Raw genomic sequence first — 18932 nt, forward strand, 5'->3', positions numbered from 1 at the left:
TAGGATGTAACGTTTCACTAGAATGTTTAATATATACATTGGGATCCCGAAAATATAATTTCAGAGTTTATTACAGAAAATATTTACAACAGGCCGTTCTACGCGGCAAAACAGGGTTCAACCCTAGTTCCACTTTAAACCTCGGTCGTGGTGGTCGAGCAGCTGCATATGTACACGTCATCACCTAAGCTCTCCAACTCAAGGATGGTCCAGCTTCCTCTTGCCTTTACCTGCACCACATAGCACCCGTGAGCCAAAGCCTAGCAAGAAAACACAATAAAGCATGATATAATATCAACAACGATCATAATAACCATTCAGGACTATCAGTCCAAGCAAATAGGTGACAATAGCCAAAAGTCACAATAATGAGCATAGCTCCCTCTAGCCATGTGACGATAGGGCCACCAGGGCTTAACTAATAAGTGATTCTTTCATAAGTTTGATCAGGACAGGTGCATGGTGAATGGTCACTAACATAACCTTCCTCCCGACTCTAGAGTCGTGCTATGGACAGCGTCCCCTAGCCATGTGACAAACAGTCACCGGGGTCATATACCTTGGCTATAAACATCTGGTCATAGACCAGACAAGTGCTTATAAGTTCTTCGACCTTAGGGTCGGTCCCGCATTAATGCCATAAAGCTATTCAATGCGTGATCATCGACCTTAGGGTCGGTCTAGCATTAATGCCATGGAGCCATTCAATGCATGATTCTCGACTTTAGGGTCGGTCCCTGACTAGTCAGTGCCATACACAAGTAAGTCATGCCACCAATTATATATCTCATGTCCAATACTCGTAAACAAGGTGTTCAGCATGCTTACTAAACAGATACTAGTACAATTAGGACCATGCACAACCACAGAGGCACAAGCTCTGAACAATATCATACCCAGTATACAAAGCATGTCCTAATCACAAGTTTCTCATGCATCATATGCAACATATCCAGCAATCCAACATGCACCAATAACAGCCATGCATGTCACGTTTAATAGTCAACCAACATGCATCAAGAATAGCCATGCATGTCACACATAATAATCAACCGACATGCATCAATAATAACCATGCGTGTCATACTCAATAATCAACCAACATGCTTCGACAATAGCCATGCATGTCACATATACACAGGGTGTTGTTTTCTTACCTCAAAGTCGAGCTAGAACGATTAAAAGAACGACCCTTGAGAACGATCAACTTTTAGTCCTTTAACGACCACCTAGTCATAACCAAATATAAGGTATCATCAATAAAAATGATCAACATAAGTTCCCAAACCAATATCTAGCCTCCGGGACATCAATCCCCACTTAACGGGGTACTAGGTACAACCCCGAGGCCTAAGGCTTGAATCCACAAGCTTAAAACACCATTTTGGGCTAAAAGGTCACTAAGGGTCGCCGCCCGCCCTAGCTGCGCCGCGGCGCACCCCCCAGACAGAGGCTACCCCCTCTGCCAGACGCCTTGAGCCGCGGCGCACCACAGCCATGCCGCGGCTCAAAACCCAGTTTTGCTAAAAACCCAGCACGCACCAGCTCGCCTCCCCTGCGTTTTCCCTTGGAACTAAGCCCTTCAAACCTGTCTCAAATCACAACTTAACACCCAATTCAACCACCAAACATCATCTACAACTTACCCCCATCATAACCCAACCAAACACACACAAAAACTCCCCTTGATTCCCACTTTCTACATCAAAAACCATAAGCTAAAAACCAAAAGGAAAAACAGAGCAGAACCTGAATTCCATAGCTAGAACTCACCTCAAACACGATTTGAGTCCTTCCCAATGGCTGAGCTAGGTCTAGAATTCCCAAGCTTAGACTCCCTAGCTTGCTTCCTCAACATGGGCTCTCAAAATTCAAAGAAAAGGGTGAAGGAAAACTTGTACGGGAAGAAAGGGAGAGATGAGGATGGGGCTCTCTGTTTTTGTTCTGTTTCTACAGCCTTCCAAACCCCAAAACTGATATAAATCCTTAAGGTCAAAAGACCATAATGCCCTTAAGCCAAATAAACCCCTTTAAAGGCTTCCAAGGGTAAAACCGTCCTTTCCCGCCTATCTCGTTAATTATAATTAACGCTCTCCAATTCCCGCTATACACAATATTCCCAAATACCAATAAATCATATCCCATTACCCTTTAATTCCCGGTAATGCTCTAATCATTAAATTCACCCCGAGACTCACCCCGAGCCCCGAACTTAAACCCGTTATGACTAGACCGAACACTTACATCTCATGATCGTCTCATGTCGAAAAGCTCGAACCAATCCACCTTATAATGTGGCTATATTAGTTAATCACAACCATGCACCCAAAATACACAATTACGCCCACAGTGGCCAAATTACCAAAATACCCTCACAATAATAAATTCTCCCATATGCATGCATTCACCATCATATAATAATATAATTCACGTAAACATGCATATAATCATTAAATACTATAATAAATCAATTATGGCCCTCCCGGCCTCCTAATCAAGGTCCTAAACCTTATTAGGAAATTTGGGGCATTACACCGCATCCTTAATGAGTTCAAAGAGAAGAAGGAAAAAGCGGTCTGGGTTGATAATGCCGACCTCGACACCGGCTTCCTGGTCCTCTTGAGGCGAAGTATGTAGAGCGGTGGAATGCCCGACTTGAGGCGGATGAGGCTGCTCGAGGGGTTACTCAGAAGGATAGTCATGCTATTTGTCCTGAGGGGTCTAGTCCCGCTGATGCTGAGAAGGCCAAGGGAACTGCTCCTTCCAAAACCTCACCTCGGGGCTGCGTCCCTTTATTTATGTAATTACTTTAATTTATGCCCGTAGGGCTGATACAATTTCTTTTTATTTTAATACATATGCTTTACATTTCTTGGTTTGAAATATTTTGCACATTTTATATTAAAGAATCGTATATGTTTATTTATTCGTACAAACATAGTTTGGATTTAGGCTCGAGACTCAATGCATTCATGCACCGTTTGCTCGAATTATTCGCTTCCGATCTCGTTAATTATCAAGGTCGGATATTACTTTCACCATGAACCCGAAAGTACTTGTATGATGTGTAATGCAAACGGTTTAGTTATATCTCATTGTTTAGTTACTTTTTCTCGTCCTTGGTTATTTCTCCAAGGTTATGAGTTCGAAACTATTTTTATAAGATACTCCAGCCTCGATCTCGACTTATCTCGAAGTAGGTTTAAGTTCCAACTCATCGTCGATTAGTTTTAGCTGGTTTGCTCCAAACCTTTTAAGGTTGTGAATGGTTTGTAATCCATACACTTATATGTTTTTGATAATTTGGTTTTATCCAAACTACCTTAGCTCGCGCATTTGGTTACATCCAAACACTTATGTTTTTAATAATTTAGCCCACGTATTTGGTTATATCCAAACACTTATGTTTTTTGTATATCTTAATTTATTTTTCAAGCTGGTGGTATTTCTATATATACCAATGATGCCCCCTTAATATCCTATGAATGTGACCATAGGTTATTAGACTAAGAGAGATTGCAAAAATAAATTATATCAGACGAAATAACTCTTTATTTAACAAAATCCGAAAGCAGGCAAAACAGTACAGATAAACAAGCATGTTTACAGGCAACATCCTTCCTACACTATTGAAAGTAAGGTCTTAGGTGTTCGCCATTCCATGCTCGCAGTACCAAGCTCCCATCCAATCTCGCTAGCTTGTAGACACTGGGGTGGATGACTGACTCTATCTGGTAGGGTCCTTCCCAATTTGGCCCGAGCACGCCAGCTGCTGGATCTCGCATTGCCAAAAATACACGCCTTAGTACCAGATCTCCCACGCCGAACTTTCGATCTCGAACCCTCTTGTTGAAGTACCTGGTAGCTCGTTGCTGGTAGGCAGCATTCCTCAGCTGAGCTTCATTTCTTCTTTCTTCGATTATGTCTAAGGTTTCTTCAAGCTGAGTGTGGTTCGAGTTTTGGTCATAAATGTGAGTTCGGATTGTAGGAATTTCGACCTCGATAGGCAACATAGCTTCGCAACCATATGCTAGAGAGAACGGGGTATGTCCCATTGATGTTCGAGCTGTAGTCCTATATCCCCATAGGACTTGGGGAAATTCTTCGGGCCATCGTCCCTTTGCTTCCTCTAACTTTTTCTTTAGCGAACTCTTGAGAGTTTTGTTTACAGCTTCGACCTGGCCATTCGCCTGAGGATGAGCTACTGACGAAAAACTCTTTATTATTCCATTATTCTCGCAAAAGTTGGTGAACAAGTCGCTATCGAACTGGGTTCCGTTGTCGGATACAATTTTCCTCGGCACCCTATATCGGCACACGATGTTTTTTACCACGAAGTCAAGGACCTTTTTGGAAGTTATTGTTGCTAACGGTTCAGCCTCTGTCCACTTTGTGAAGTAATCTACGGCGACTACAGCATACTTCACACCGCCCTTGCCAGTTGGGAGAGAGCCTATGAGGTCGATTCCCCATACCGCAAAGGGCCATGGGGAAGTCATCATGGTCAGCTCGGATGGTGGAGCTCGAGTAATCGTGGCGAATCTCTGGCATTTATCGCATTTCTTTACGTAATCTGATTTAATGGTAGGCCAAAAATAACCTTGGCGTATGATTTTCTTGGACAGGCTATGCCCCTAGTATGGTCTCCACAGAACCCTTCATGAATTTCTTCAATGATCTTTTTGGCTTCGGGTGGAGTCACGCACCGAAGGAATGGCATGGAATATCCCCTTCTATACAGCTTTCCGTCCAAAATGGTGTAACGGGGAAGTTGATACATTAACTTTCGAGCCTGGTTCCGATCTTTTGGAAGGACTCGGGTCTCGAGATATTCAACTATCGGGGTCATCCAAGTAGGCTCGGACTCAATCATACACACGTCTTCCTCCTCCAGCTCTTTAATGCTAGGTGCCGAGAGGTGTTCTATGGGCACAACGTTTAGCTCATCATTCTCGGCGGAAGTAGCGAGCCGAGCTAAGGCATCTGCATTTGATTTTTTCTCTCAGGGAACCTGTTCGATCGCATAAAACTCGAAATGTTCCAATGCGGATTTTGCCTTCTCTAAGTAAGCTACCATTTTCATTCCACGAGCCTGGTATTCTCCCAAGATTTGATTAACCACAAGCTGGGAGTCGTTGTAGCAATGTATTGCTTTAGCTTTGAGCTCTTTGGCTATAAGAAGTCCCGCCAGTAAAGCCTCGTATTCAGCCTCGTTATTCGATGCCTTGAAGTCGAATCTTAAGGCAGAATGAAATCTGCTCCCTGCGGGGGTAATCAAAATGACCCCTGCCCCCGATCCATTTTCATTAGATGAACCATCAACGTAAAGTTTCTAGAGCTCGCGGGGTTATAACTTCATCGTTGGTCATGCCAGTACATTCCACTATAAAATCTGCCAATGCCTGTGCCCTAATGGTCGTCCTTGGGTGGTAGGTGATCTCGAATTGTACGAGTTCAACCGCCCATTTAAGAAGTCGACCTGAAGCCTCCGATTTAGACAGGACTTGCCTAAGTGGTTGATCAGTCAACACATGGATGGGGTGCGCCTGAAAGTAGGGTCGAAGTTTACGAGATGAATGAATTAAGCTGAGAGCCAGCTTTTCCATCAAGGGGTATCTCGACTCTGCCCCCAGTAACCTTTTGCTGATGTAATAGACGGGTCTCTGTACCTTTTCTTCTTCTCGCACGAGCACTGCACTTATTGCATGTTCGGTGGTGGAAAGATATAAGTACAGTACTTCTCCCGTCATAGGTTTTGATAAGATGGGGGGTTCTGCGAGGTGCTTTTTAAGCTTCTGGAAGGCCAGCTCGCACTCCTCCGTCCATTCAAATTTCTTGCCTCCCCTCAAAAGGTTGAAAAATGGAAGACAACGGTCTATAGATTTCGAAATAAACCTACTCAGTGTCGCCATCCTGCCGGTCAAACTTTGGACATCCTTGTGTCTTCGAGGTGAGGGCATATCGATCGGGGCCTGGATCTTGTCTGGGTTAGCTTCTATTCCACGAGCGTTTACAATGAAACCCAGGAATTTTCCTGATGACACCCTAAAGGAGCACTTCTGAGGATTTAGTTTCATGTTATACTTCCGGAGCACGCCAAAGCACTCTTCGAGGTCGTCAACATGGTTATCGTCAAGTTGAGACTTGACTAGCATGTCATCAACATAAACTTCCATGTTGTTTCCTATTTTCTCCAAAAACATCATATTCACGAGCCGCTGGTATGTGGCCCCAGCCTTTTTGAGCCCGAATGGCATGACATTATAGCAATATAACCCCTTATCCGTTATGAAGCTCGTATGTTCCTGGTCAGGGGCATGCATGGGAATCTGGTTATATCCAGAATAGGCATCCATGAATGACATCAGTCCATGCCCCGCCGTGGCATCCACGAGCTGGTCAATCCTCGGTAAGGGAAAACAGTCCTTCGGGCAAGCTTTGTTGAGGTCCGAATAGTCAATACAGGTTCGCCACGTCCCATTAGGTTTTGGAACCAACACCGGATTGGCTACCCAGTCAGGGTAAAAAGCATCCCTAATGAATCGGTTTGCTTTTAACCTGTCGACCTCCTCCTTCAGTGCCTTCTTCCTGTCGTCATCCAGCTGTCTTCACTTTTGTTGCTTCGGAGAGAAGCTTTTATCAATATTTAGCGCGTGGCTCGCTATGTTCGGACTTATTCCTACCATGTCCGAATGTGACCATGCGAAGACATCCTGGTTTCTCTTCAAAAAGCATATTAGTTGCTATTTGGTTTCTTCCTGGAGGTGTTTCCCAACCTTTACCTTTTTCGAGGGATCGGACTCTTTGAGCTGGATCTCTTCGAGCTCTTCTAACGGTTCAAGATCAACTTTCTCCTCAACCCTCGGATCGATTTCTTCATCAATCTCCAAGACCGTCCCATCTTTATTCTGAACAATGACGAGTGCCTGTGCGCTCGTCTGTTTCTTTCCTCTTAAGGAAATGCTGTAACATTCCCTTCCAGCCAACTGGTCTCCCTTCAACTGGGGGTCGGGAACTTAATGGCCAGATGCCTTACAGACGAGACTGCCCCCAGTCCAACCAGGGCGGGTCTCCCGAGCAGCACGTTGTAGGCCGAAGGCAGGTCTACTACCACGAACTCCATCATCTTGGTTGTTGAGACGGGGTAGTCTCCCAAGGTTACGGGCAGTTCGATGGATCCCATGCAAACGGTCCCTTCTCCTGAAAAGTCGTACAGTGTTGTCGCACATGCTTTTAGGTCGCGAAGAGTGAGTCCCATTTTCTCTAGGGTTGCCTTATAGAGAATGTTAACTGAGCTCCCATTGTCTATGAGAACCCGGTGAAATCTCTTATTTGCCAATTGGAGAGTGATGACTAGTGGATCATGGTGAGGAAACTGAACATGGGACGCGTCGTCCTCATTAAAGGTTATTGGCTGAGACTCTATCTTTTGATTTTTGGAGCTCTAGGTTCGGGTTCATAAGGAGACCCGTCCCCAGTTTTTAGCTCGTTCACATATCTCTTTTGGGCATTTCTGCCTACTCCCGCGAGATGAGGCCCTCCCGAGATGGTTATTACGTCTTCTCCATCAATCGGAGGGGGCCTATCTTCTTCCCTAGCTCGGGAATTGTTGTTTTGTGTGGGCTGTGGCGCAGCTGCTCTCTAGCTCGCGGACGCTTGATTAGTACTCTGGTTCTTGACATATTGTCTTAAATAACCTCTCGAGATCAATCCTTCGATCTCGTCTTTCAGCTGTCGACATTCATCGGTAGTATGCCCAGTGTCTCTGTGAAATCGGCAATATTTGCTGGAGTCCCTCTTGGACTTCTGATTTCTCATTGGGTCTGGACGCCTGAAGAGGGCCTGGTTTTCATTAGACAAGTATATGTTCTCCCGAGACTCATTGAGCTCAGTGTACACTCTGTACACGAAGAAATATATCTCCCCCTTCTTTTTCTTTCCTCCCTCGGCCTCGGGGTTACTCCCTTCGTTCTTTTTTCTCTTGGAAGGGTTTTCTGCAGCAGGCTTCGAAGCTGGTGGGTCCGTCGAAGTTGAGGCAGAGTTTACATTTATCGTTGTAGTTACGGGCTGGGAAGTCACATTAAGTGTCGACCTTGCCTCCTCTACATTGACAAACCTCTGTGCTCGTTTGTTAAACTCGGTTGGGGACCTCACCGGTTTTCTCTGCATGTCGTCCCAGAGAGCACTTCCTGGAATTACTCCAGCTTGGACAGCCATTAGGTGACCGCTGTCATCCACATTCTGAGCTCAGGCAACTTCCAAGTTAAACCTTGTAAGGTAACTTTTCAATGTCTCACCTGGCTGCTGCCGAACATTAGTCAGGGTTGACGCCTCAGGTCTAACCCCCATCATGGCTTTGAACTACTTCTTGAAGTCTTTAGACAGCTGATCCCAAGAAGTTATTGAGTGTCTTCTATATTTTTCGAACCAGCTTTTGGCCGATCATGTCAGTGATGCTGGAAATAACATGCATCTGAGCTCGTAACCCACGTTACTTGCTCTCATTATGGTATTGAATGTACTCAAATGGCTGTACGGGTCGAAATTTCCCTCAAACGTTGGGACGTGAGGGATCCAAAATCCTTGGGGAAATGGAGTGTTGGAAATATGGGGAGCAAACGGTTCAAGCTCCTCATCAGAATCTTCATATCAATCCTGACCTTGCTCATTTTTCAAAAGCCTGAAGGCTTTTTCTAACTGATCAATTCTTTCCTGGACTGGGTCCGCGAGGGGTCTTGTCTGGAATTGGTTGTCGTCGATCACAATTCCAGGTTCGCGCCTCCGTAGGGTCTTTACGCCTATTTAAGCGATCCCTCAGGTCCGGGTTTATCGGGTTAACATTACCCCGACTCTGATTCAAGTGTTCCCGTAGGTCGGAGCAATTCCTGCGGCTCCCAGTATTCTTTCGACCTCGATCATGCATGCTGACTGATCTGGTATCTCCAGAGTCGTCACTAGTAAAACTTGTCGCATGGTTATTTCGAGATGGGTCTTTTTCGTGCCGTCTCGTTTTTGCCGTGCGAGACCAGGACGTTTGACTTTTTTCAGATAGGGCGCCTCTCCGCTCCTGGAAAGCTTCCCTGTTCCCTTGTCTCCTCCCCGCACGTCTTTCGTCCTCATCTCGAACTGGTTGGGCATTCCTGCGAGGAGGTGAAGGATATCTTATAGGCGATGGAGGGAACCGTATGGGTGACGGTGGCTGCCACCCATTTCGTGGTATGGACGGTATGTTGCCCGAGATGGGTTGGTTGCATTTTGTGTGTTCCCAGGGACTTGAATCTGAGCCTCTGCAGGGGCTCGATTGTTCTCAGTTCCCGCAGGTACCTCCGCAGGTGGATTAACCGGGGCCCTAGCTCGGGTACTTCTCTGGGGTCTCAAGGGAGCGGATGGCTCTGCTGGTGCCAGAGGTTGTTCCGGCCTTCTTGTGGCAGCATTCTTTCGTGGACGCCCACGAGGTCTGCGAGGAGGAACATGCACGTCCCTCGAAGGGGGAGCTTGGTTTTCACGCGGAGGCGGGGGCTGAGCCGCCTGCGCCTCTGCGGCTATCCTTGCTAACTCCTTATTCCTCTTGTTGGCTTCTGCCAACTGCTGTTTCAACTGCCAGTTTTCAAGTTCAACAATGGGAACGTACCGCTCAAGATTGTAATACATATCCTCATCCCTTGGTGGTGCGGGTGGTCCCCGAGAATCGAAGGATTCGCTTCTCTCTTCAACATCCGGGTTTACCATTAGCTGTTTCCCAGGGCGTCTCGGATAATTTTCTTCAGGAACGTTCTGATCGTTAGCGGCCATAACTTGTTCAGGGATTGAATGCTTAAGGCTCTCAATGAAAGCACCAAACTGTTGACGCCATTTTTCGTCAACAGTGAAATAAGAGCACGAAAACAGTAAATAGTTATGGCCAGAAAAATACAATAAGACAAACGGGATTTTTTACGTGATTCAGCAGTTAACTCTGCCTAGTCCACGAGTCTTTTTTTATTAGAACTTAAGATGATTTCTAGAAATTCTTTAAGAATGAATTCTCCAGAGTTTCTCCCAAGATCACAAAAATTCGGTCATCTTCAATGGTGCATGACCCCTCTATTTATAGAGGAGATTTCAGAATACTATCCCACACATTTCAGGAAGTTATTCTGTATATGTAAATAAATTTAATGGCATTAAGAGCCCGTAATCCTATATACAAGGAAACGTCCCCTGAAGATCAGGGGGCGTATAACTGAATAATAAATACCCCTTTATTATAGGGGATTTACAACAATCAATGTAGACCGCGTCTCTCCAGAATGACTCACTGGGATATTCAAAGTTATCAATCTACATTGTCAGTGTTGTGCCCACCCAGGTCTCTTACTGACTTTCAAGCTGTGGCATTTCCCCAAGATCATGTGGCTTCGAGCTCATACTTATGTCAGGCTCGGAGTCCCATATCCGAGGTCATCCGAGAACAGACGTACTTCGATGTCCGCCTTTCGAGCTTGTGAGGATTTCGAGGCTACCATCTTCGAGGTTGCCCCTGCTTTGTAGGTTCGATGCCTAGGTGGCGGACACGTGTTCCAGACATTACAAGCTCATTCCTGACGAATCCAGCTTTCGAGATCACAATTCTTAAGGCTCGAAATCTGGGTGTAACACATATGTACTAAACCATGTCCCTGTAATACAACCATAAAATTTCATCTTCCAAAAATTGAAATTGATATTACTTTTGAATAATGCAAAACTAGAAAATTACAACTTCATAATTAACAACACAACCATTAACATCATACAAATACAAAATACATACAAACTCTTTCACATAAATTTTCCAATGGCTATTTTAGCCTCTAATCTCTCTACACATTCCAACATCTTTGAATCACGTGGACTTGAAGTTTCTTCTTGGTCCAAACCTCCATGACTACCCTGGTTCCAGTTTTCTTCATTCCACCAACCAAAATAGTCACAACCTTTAGCCCTATTTGGACATCGATAGAATAGTCTGTACGGATTTTCCATTGTCTCGCTGCTTTTCAAAACACATTTGCATTTTCTATTTTTGAACCTCAAACCATGGCTGCTAGATGCGTGGCTGTCATATGATGCGAACCACTCAGATGAGAAGAAGAAGAGTGAAGAAAGAAGACACCAACCGTCAAACCTAGGGCATTGAAACTTCGAATGATAGAGATGATAGGGAAAATGAGGGAATGGGAAAATGCCTAATTTTTTTAACGATGTCTTTTCTAATATTCTTTTGTTTTAATATATTAATTGTTTTCTGAATTTCTTTTGAATATTTAATTCAGAAAAAAAAATTAACATCATTTAAAAAATAACAAAATTATATAATAATCAAAATTTCAAGGGTAGACTTGGAATATTAAAATTTAATCACACTCAGGGTACTAAAGTATGTAGTTTTTACAAATATGGGGTATCGATTGATAATTATCTAAAACAGAAGGTACCAAGTTTGTATTTCGATAAAACACATGATACCAAATGGGCATTTACCCTAAAATAATTATAAATTAAAATAAGTCTTCTTTTGCACTTAGGTCTCCAACTTCAAATTTTTTTTACATTTAAATCTCCAACCTTTTAAAAAAAAATAGCATCATTAATTCTTTACACTATTCCATGTCCATCCAAAAATTTTGTCAACAAAATAGTGTTTTGTGGTAAAAATCCCCAATCTATACATTATTTTTTGCACTTAAGTCCCCAACTTTAAATTTTTTGGTACTAATTTTTTTTTCTACAAACAAATAATTTCAATTTTATTGAAATAAAATATATTTCATAATTATTTTTAATTTATAAATATATGAGATTTATTGTAATATCTAAACAATAGTTAAATTTTATTTTATTTTTATTGCATTTTCAGTATAGTTGCACTAAATAGTTTTATTATAATTTATGATCATTTCCAAAATTATATTATAATTTTTTTAAAGTTGGGACCTAAGTGCAAAAGGATATATAGATTGGGGATTTTTGCCACAAAATCCTAATTTTTTAATAGAAAATTTGGAGTAAGAAAGATTAACGATCCTGAGTTTTTAAGATATTATTGATTTAAATGCAAAACTTTTGATATTACTTAAGTGGAAAAAGCTGGTTAGATTAGAAATTTTTACTGCAAATAAGCTATTAAAATAATAAAAAGCACCAATAAAGTTGTTCTGAAATAATTTAACAACGAGAATAAAAGATAAATTTCCCCCTAAAACCTTTTACTATATCATAAATAATTATCTCAAAAATTCAAATATATATATATCTCTTCTATATAAAAAATGTACATAACAGAAATTTTTTGTTTTAACGATTTGTTTTGTTAATTTTATCAAAATATTTTAAATATTTAACAGAACATACGTTTAAAATTAACATTAAAATAGATAGCTATCAATTATATTAATATAAATTTAAATATTATAAAATATTATCATTATAATAATATTTAATATAAAACTACATATATCATAATTATATTAATGTAAATTCAAATGTTATAAAATATATTTATTATAATAATATATAATTAAGATTATATATTTAATAATTATATTAATTTAAATTTAAATGTTATAAAATATTATTATGATAATAATATATAATCCTAATTTTTTATTAATATATAAATTCAAATATTGCAAAATATTATTATTATAATAATATTTAATACAGATATTTAATATTTTTATCAATATAAATTTTAATATTATAAAATATCATTAATATATAATACATAATCTTATTTTTTATTAAAATATTATTATTTATATTTTAAAAAATTATCAAATTATATATATTTAAAAAAATCATAAATACGATCTTTGTATCTAGTATATTGTTAAGTCACTATAAAAGAGCTTAGAATATATAAAGTAACGCCTTCAAAATTGAATGTGAGCCATTAATATTAAGCTTTTTTTTAGTGAAAAGCATTAAAATTAAGTTATCATTTGAAATAAAGACAAAAGATGTTGGGAATATTAAATGAGAGCCATTTATTTTATAAATTATAAATAGATAAAAAATAAAAAAGTGCTCAAAAAACCTATATAACTTTTATAAAAAAAAAAAAAAAAACATATGAAATTGAAACGTTATATATTATAAAATAGACCATTCCAGAAACTAAAAATACAATGCATGCATGATGTGAAGTAGAATCCTTTCACTCCCCCCTCGAATAAGTTACTGCTTCACATGATCATAAAGTGTGTAAAGGAAGAAATAAAATGAGCTATCAATACAAAAGCTATTTTGAGATAAAAAGCAGTGTCTCAGAAGTTTTGCAAAGCTAAAGAACTTCTGAGACCAGCTCTTTATTTATAGAGGAACATTGTCACTGATACTAACTGTAACAGAAAATTAAGTGACAAAATCTCTTGGTTTATCAAGTCACAGCAACAAATATCCAGAAGACTCATTCAGTTTTGTAACATAGTGACTCATTAAGTGCTACAGCATCGGCCCCCCACCAAACTTAGAACACATTTATGATTTACTCACTTCATTCAACCATATCCAAACTCAGACCAAAGTAAAAGTCTTGAGTTTACACACTTAAAGGGGAGCTATAACACACAAATCTATAGAAACATACCCTATCAGAACAGGCTGGTGCAACTATCAGTACAGACTACTCACTCAGACCAAAGAAAAAGCCTCATATCCTACATTTGAATTTCAGTAATCTAATAAGCCCCTTGTTAAAATATACATATGTACCTAGGAAGACAAATAAGCCCCTTGTTGTGTATTTTAGAATAAGGGTAATTGTGTAATTTAGGGTATTAACTAAATTGTTGGAAGGTATTTAAGGGCTATAAGAGGTTGTAGAAAGGTATGGTTGTATTTGGTTGGAACTGGAAGAGGCTAGGCTCTCAAACAACCTTGTTGTGAATTTACCTTGCATATTCTGGTCTCCTTTGATCAATAAAAGTTCAGACCCTATATACTAAACTCCATTACCTAACATAATCCTGGCAAGCACGATATCCTGATCACAAGTAGCTTTTACTAGCCATTTCGACAGAATTTTTATAGAATGAAGCGTATTGAATCGAAATTTTCTCAATCCTAACTTTCATGTGATCATTGTAAAAACAGAATGATAGATGATGAACAACGCAAAAGGCATCATTTATTTCTTCTTATTACAAAAGAAAATGCACTTGGAGAATGCTTTGAGTTCACAAAATTGGTGAGATTTACAATATAATCACAACTTGACAAATAGATAAGATTTACAGCTAATAATAATTATTATATTTACTGTACAACAAGCTGAAGTATTAAAGTTTATGAAAGTCAAAGCAAAAGACGTACTTTTGCTTCTTTAACCCCGTTTAAGCTTTGAATGCTTTCACCAAGCTTCTATTTTTTTACGCAGACTGCAGTATAAGGATTCCAGATTTTCAAGCTTCTGGGATGGGGAAGAGATTTTCCTGATAAAATAGGGACTAATGTTAGTTTCATGCTTTGTAGACCATTAAACTAAAGCAGTGAAGACAACTGGTATAGAATAGAGTTACCTGCGAAAATCTCAGATGCCCGTGTTGTAGGTTAGTAGTTTTAACAATTGTCTCCCACTTTGGATCTAAGTATGATCTTTTTGGACTGCTACTGCAAATGTGTGCATCAAGTGAAGACAGTGAATATGAATTCTTTGAGGAAATGGTAGGCAAGGTACGCTTTAGCCAAGACTCTGATGGCGATTTTGGCAATGGTAATGCAAGTGACATTTGCAAAGAGCTGCCATTAGAACTCTCTTGATTACCTACATTCACAAGTCTTTGAATTTCCAAATCAATTACTTCAGTTTTGCTTGCTTTTGATGTAGAACTTGGAACAAGGGCTAGGGAATCCTCCTTGGTACCCGATTTCATCAGCCATTGTCTTTCTGAATTAAATTTCCTACCATGAGCCTTTTCTGACCTTGTCATTGTAATAGGATTCTGAAAATGACCGTGAAAGTCATTTTGATCATTCAATCTGAAGTGTTCTTGGATTTTAAAATCAATCTTGTTGTTAGCTTCGTTTGAGCTATTAAACATGACAGAATCCTTAACAAGGCTAAGACACTTCTCTTGATAACATGGCTTCCCAGACCGTGGACTCTGAGAATCAAAATTCTCTTGGTCAGTCACTTTTGAACAGAACAGCGAAATAGAATCCTGAATAAGATCAATCTGATTGGAACCATTTTTCATGTCGATTTTTTTATCGAAAGTGGATCTGAAATGGGAATCAACAGACTCCAAACTTTTAGGTCTTGCTGTTTCCTTTTGATTCACAACATTTGAGTGCCTGATATCTTTAAGTGATGAATCTAATGATGGGTTGTCTTCCATGTCATTACTTTTTTCAGGGATCTCAACATCATTCCCTCTGCAATCAGTCAAGTCTTTCATATCCAAGGAACTTGAATTTGAACTTGTAGATTTCACTGTATGTACAGCATCTATGTAAAGAGTCTTCTCAACCACTGGACTCCCAAAGCCAACTTCCCAAATATTGTTCTCATTTGCCAACTTTCGAAAATTGGTCCGCGCACTTTTATGGATATCAAAGCCACTATTCCTGGAATTCTTTGCCTTCCCTGGTGAATCTAGAAGACCATTTTGTTCAAGAAATGTGGATAAGGAATGTTTATTATGGTCGAGTGACGAGTTATCATCTTGTAGATGTCTATACAGAGATGATCGATCAAGTTTTGGAGACTCACTTTTCTCTACAACCTCATTGGATTTACATTTCAATCCAATCTTACCTTTATTGCCATTAGACGTTTGTAGTGGAGGCGTTAATATTTGCTCAGATACAACATCCTCAACTTGCTAGAGAGACAATAAGACCATAGTATTCAGAAACAATTCTCAAATAGACAATATAAAAGACAGAATGTTAGCAAGTACTATAAAGAAAGATACCTCTGTGCTAGTCCCACTGCAAGAGCTAGCATATGAAGATTTAGCACGCACTCGACGAACTGAAGAAACAGGGAATTGAGCCTGCATTTTCACCCCTGGTACTGGATTCAAAAGGCACAAGGAACTCTTTATGCAAAACCGAGGAAATAACCCACAAAGTTTAGCAGACAAAATATCAGTGCTTTCACAGCTATCAGATTCAGATTCATCTTCACTTTCTTCCTCACCTATATCCTGTGCATAAGGAAGCAAAACATTTGGCCTACATTGATTATGTGGAGGCTGCCTATCACTATTCACCACCTTATTAACTTGTCTTGGTTGCTCCCACACAACCTGTTTTCTTCTAGGAGCATATTGAGGTGTGTCTGAAGCCATTGCTTTTGCTGCTGGCAGAAATCGATCCATCATAAAATCCCGAGTATGTGGATCTGTTGAGACAGTTCCAGATGGCCTAACATCTGGATCATCATATCCACTCACACCAGTTACGCTGCAGTTCATGAAAAATGACTCAGATCTAGAGAGTGTATCAAGTGCGTCTACATAGGCCTCCTCACCATCCTCTGAACCAGAACTACAATTCTCCTCCTTTCCCTGTCTAGATCTTTTATCTTTAATCTCACTTCTTTTATCCAGGTCTGAGGCATCTCTGGAACTGGAAAGGATACTTGCAGATAGGGACTGAGGAACACTTGTACTTTTAGAAAGTTTGTCTGAAGCTTGTTGTTTCTTATTTGAAACCCTTCCAGGTGGGAGTTTTGGGACACTGGGAGGCCGTTCAGGAACCTTAGTCTGAGATTTTCTTTCATCCTTGGGGTTTCCTGGGGTTTTCTCCCATACAAAAGGAACCTTTCCCGGATTCCTCACTGGACCTGACTTTAGTTCTGATTTGTAAACAGGAAGTGGTGGTAATTGGGGTACTGATTTTTCAATTTTTCTTTTGTTATCATCTTTTGAGGTTGCCCCTGTAGTTGAAGATCGTCTGACAGATAGAAGTGGCTGATAAAAATCCAACTGCTTGTCTTCCATCAGATTTTTCAGAATCATATAACTGCTTCCCAAAATGACTGCAATCAAATTGAACAGGACTCAGCTGTGACAAGGATTCAAGACAAGAGTTACAGCACAAGATGGTAGAGTTAAACCAATAACTACAAATTCTAGTCTAATAAAAAAATTAAGAAGAATAAACAGATAGCTTATGCATGGCCTACTTGTAATCATACTATAATTATGTGTAAATTCAACTGAAGTTGCTTCAAGGATTTAAACTAACTCAAGAAACTTAAAAAACCTGTAATTTGGGTATGAAGTCCTGCTTAAAACCTCATCTTGGAGTGGACAATTCAATCTATGAAATTGCTTCACATTTTCATTTTATCTAATATCAACTTCTAAGTACCGAATCTGTGGTAAAGTCTGCACTATTCTATCGGTGCAATTCTTTGTATTGGCATTAACATTTTTATTCAAACAGATACACTGATTCACAAATTTATGACAATCATACCAAAAGTGATCAACTTCTTATAGAAACATTGAAATCCCACTCCACTAATTGGTGTTTCTATCTAAAAGTATGAAAATAATTAAAAGAATAAATTCATGTTAAAAGATTTCTGATCAATTCCAACTGTCCTGTTGGACCAGCTGAGCATCATCAAACATAAAGTCAAAGTCTTTTTTTTATATTAGTGCTTGCTTTCTGTGAACTCCTATCAATGTCTGCTTTAGCCTTTATTCTCCATCTCAAGGCTAAAAGAAAGCCAAAACTTAAATAAAAATAAGCTAAATTAGTTCACTATTTGGTTATTTAGGGCCACAAACTTAAATGCAACAACAACTAATAAAGAGATACAAATGTTTGACCTGATTAAGGTATGTTTGGATAAATTAACAAGAAGGGTTCAAAAATCTCTTACTTTCACTTCACATTCTTCAATTTTCTCAGTAACCAAACAGATGGGTTAGGTGTAAGTCAAAGCTGGCTGTCCATTTTGGGTCATACATCCAGATAATAAGTGATTAAATTAAAAGAAAATATTCTTCTCCATTGGTAACTCAACAATCACTATCAACCCAATCAAAAACCTCACCGTCAACAATATTTTTGCTAACATTTTTAGGAAATAAATCCTATCCGCTATTTAAAAAAGAAAAAAATCCTCTCTTTTTTTCCCAGCAAACAATATATCACAAACCCATCTAAAAATATCAATAAAAAAAAACAGATTAATTATCGAGCTAAGTTGAATTTAGATTCCTCATGCTACAAAAATAAGAACTCTCAGCTAAAGATTAATCACCCTTTAAAAGTTCCTTCTTTCGTTAGCAAATGAAATAAAGATCTTGGTAATGAACATACCACGCTGATGTGTGTGTGCGTGTATGTATATATAAAACCCAATATATATAAATATATATGTGAAAGAAACACTAACCAGGAAGAGAAGCTCCGAAATATGGCCGACCCAGAAACCAACTTTTCTTGGAAGAGAAAAAGACTAGGCAAACAGACAGAGCTCACCACAAACTCTGAGAGAGAGAGAGAGCCGTATTATAATCAATCCTCAACCGTACCCATGAAACTCAAGAGAGAGAGAGAGAGGTGAGGTACAAACTAGCTTGTACGTTTGTGCTTTATTTACTTGTTTGCAGAGAGAGTGAGTTTACTAATATTTTGTCAAGGAAAAAACAAAACTTGACAAAATAGAGAGAGAATTTTTACAGAATAAAAATAGCCCAAAACTTTTGTTGCAATGCATTGGTTTCGAATATTTTCATTTCATATGAAATAATTTGTAATCAGATTATTTTATTTTTATGCGTCACTTGCTTGGGATCATCATCATGCGATATAATTTAATGAGCAATGTGATTAGACTAAGACTTTAGAGGTCACAATCCAATCCAACCAAATGTACGTACTTCACTTCATTTGCATTGTGATGATTGTGGTTTCTCAGTGTGAAACAGAGTCCAAGACTCATT

General features: G+C 39.5%; 1 protein-coding gene across 2 annotated transcripts; it reads right to left on the minus strand.

The window, feature by feature from the left end:
• Positions 1-14129: 14129 nt before the first annotated feature.
• LOC133817374 (uncharacterized) lies at positions 14130-18693 on the minus strand. 2 transcript variants are annotated; one of them, XM_062249876.1, is made up of 4 exons: positions 18383-18693; positions 15939-17034; positions 14541-15845; positions 14130-14453 (listed from the first exon to the last, which is right to left on the minus strand). In XM_062249876.1, the coding sequence occupies exons 2-4, from the start codon at positions 16986-16988 to the stop codon at positions 14424-14426; spliced, it is 2385 nt and encodes a 794-aa protein (XP_062105860.1). In that variant the 5' UTR covers positions 16989-17034; positions 18383-18693; the 3' UTR covers positions 14130-14423. The 2 variants fall into 2 exon arrangements, with proteins under 2 accessions (XP_062105860.1, XP_062105861.1); XM_062249877.1 differs by lacking the exon at positions 18383-18693 and adding an exon at positions 17236-18303.
• Positions 18694-18932: the final 239 nt, after the last annotated feature.

The sequence above is a fragment of the Humulus lupulus genome, chromosome 2, assembly GCF_963169125.1.
Source record: "Humulus lupulus chromosome 2, drHumLupu1.1, whole genome shotgun sequence".
Classification (NCBI taxonomy): domain Eukaryota; kingdom Viridiplantae; phylum Streptophyta; class Magnoliopsida; order Rosales; family Cannabaceae; genus Humulus; species Humulus lupulus.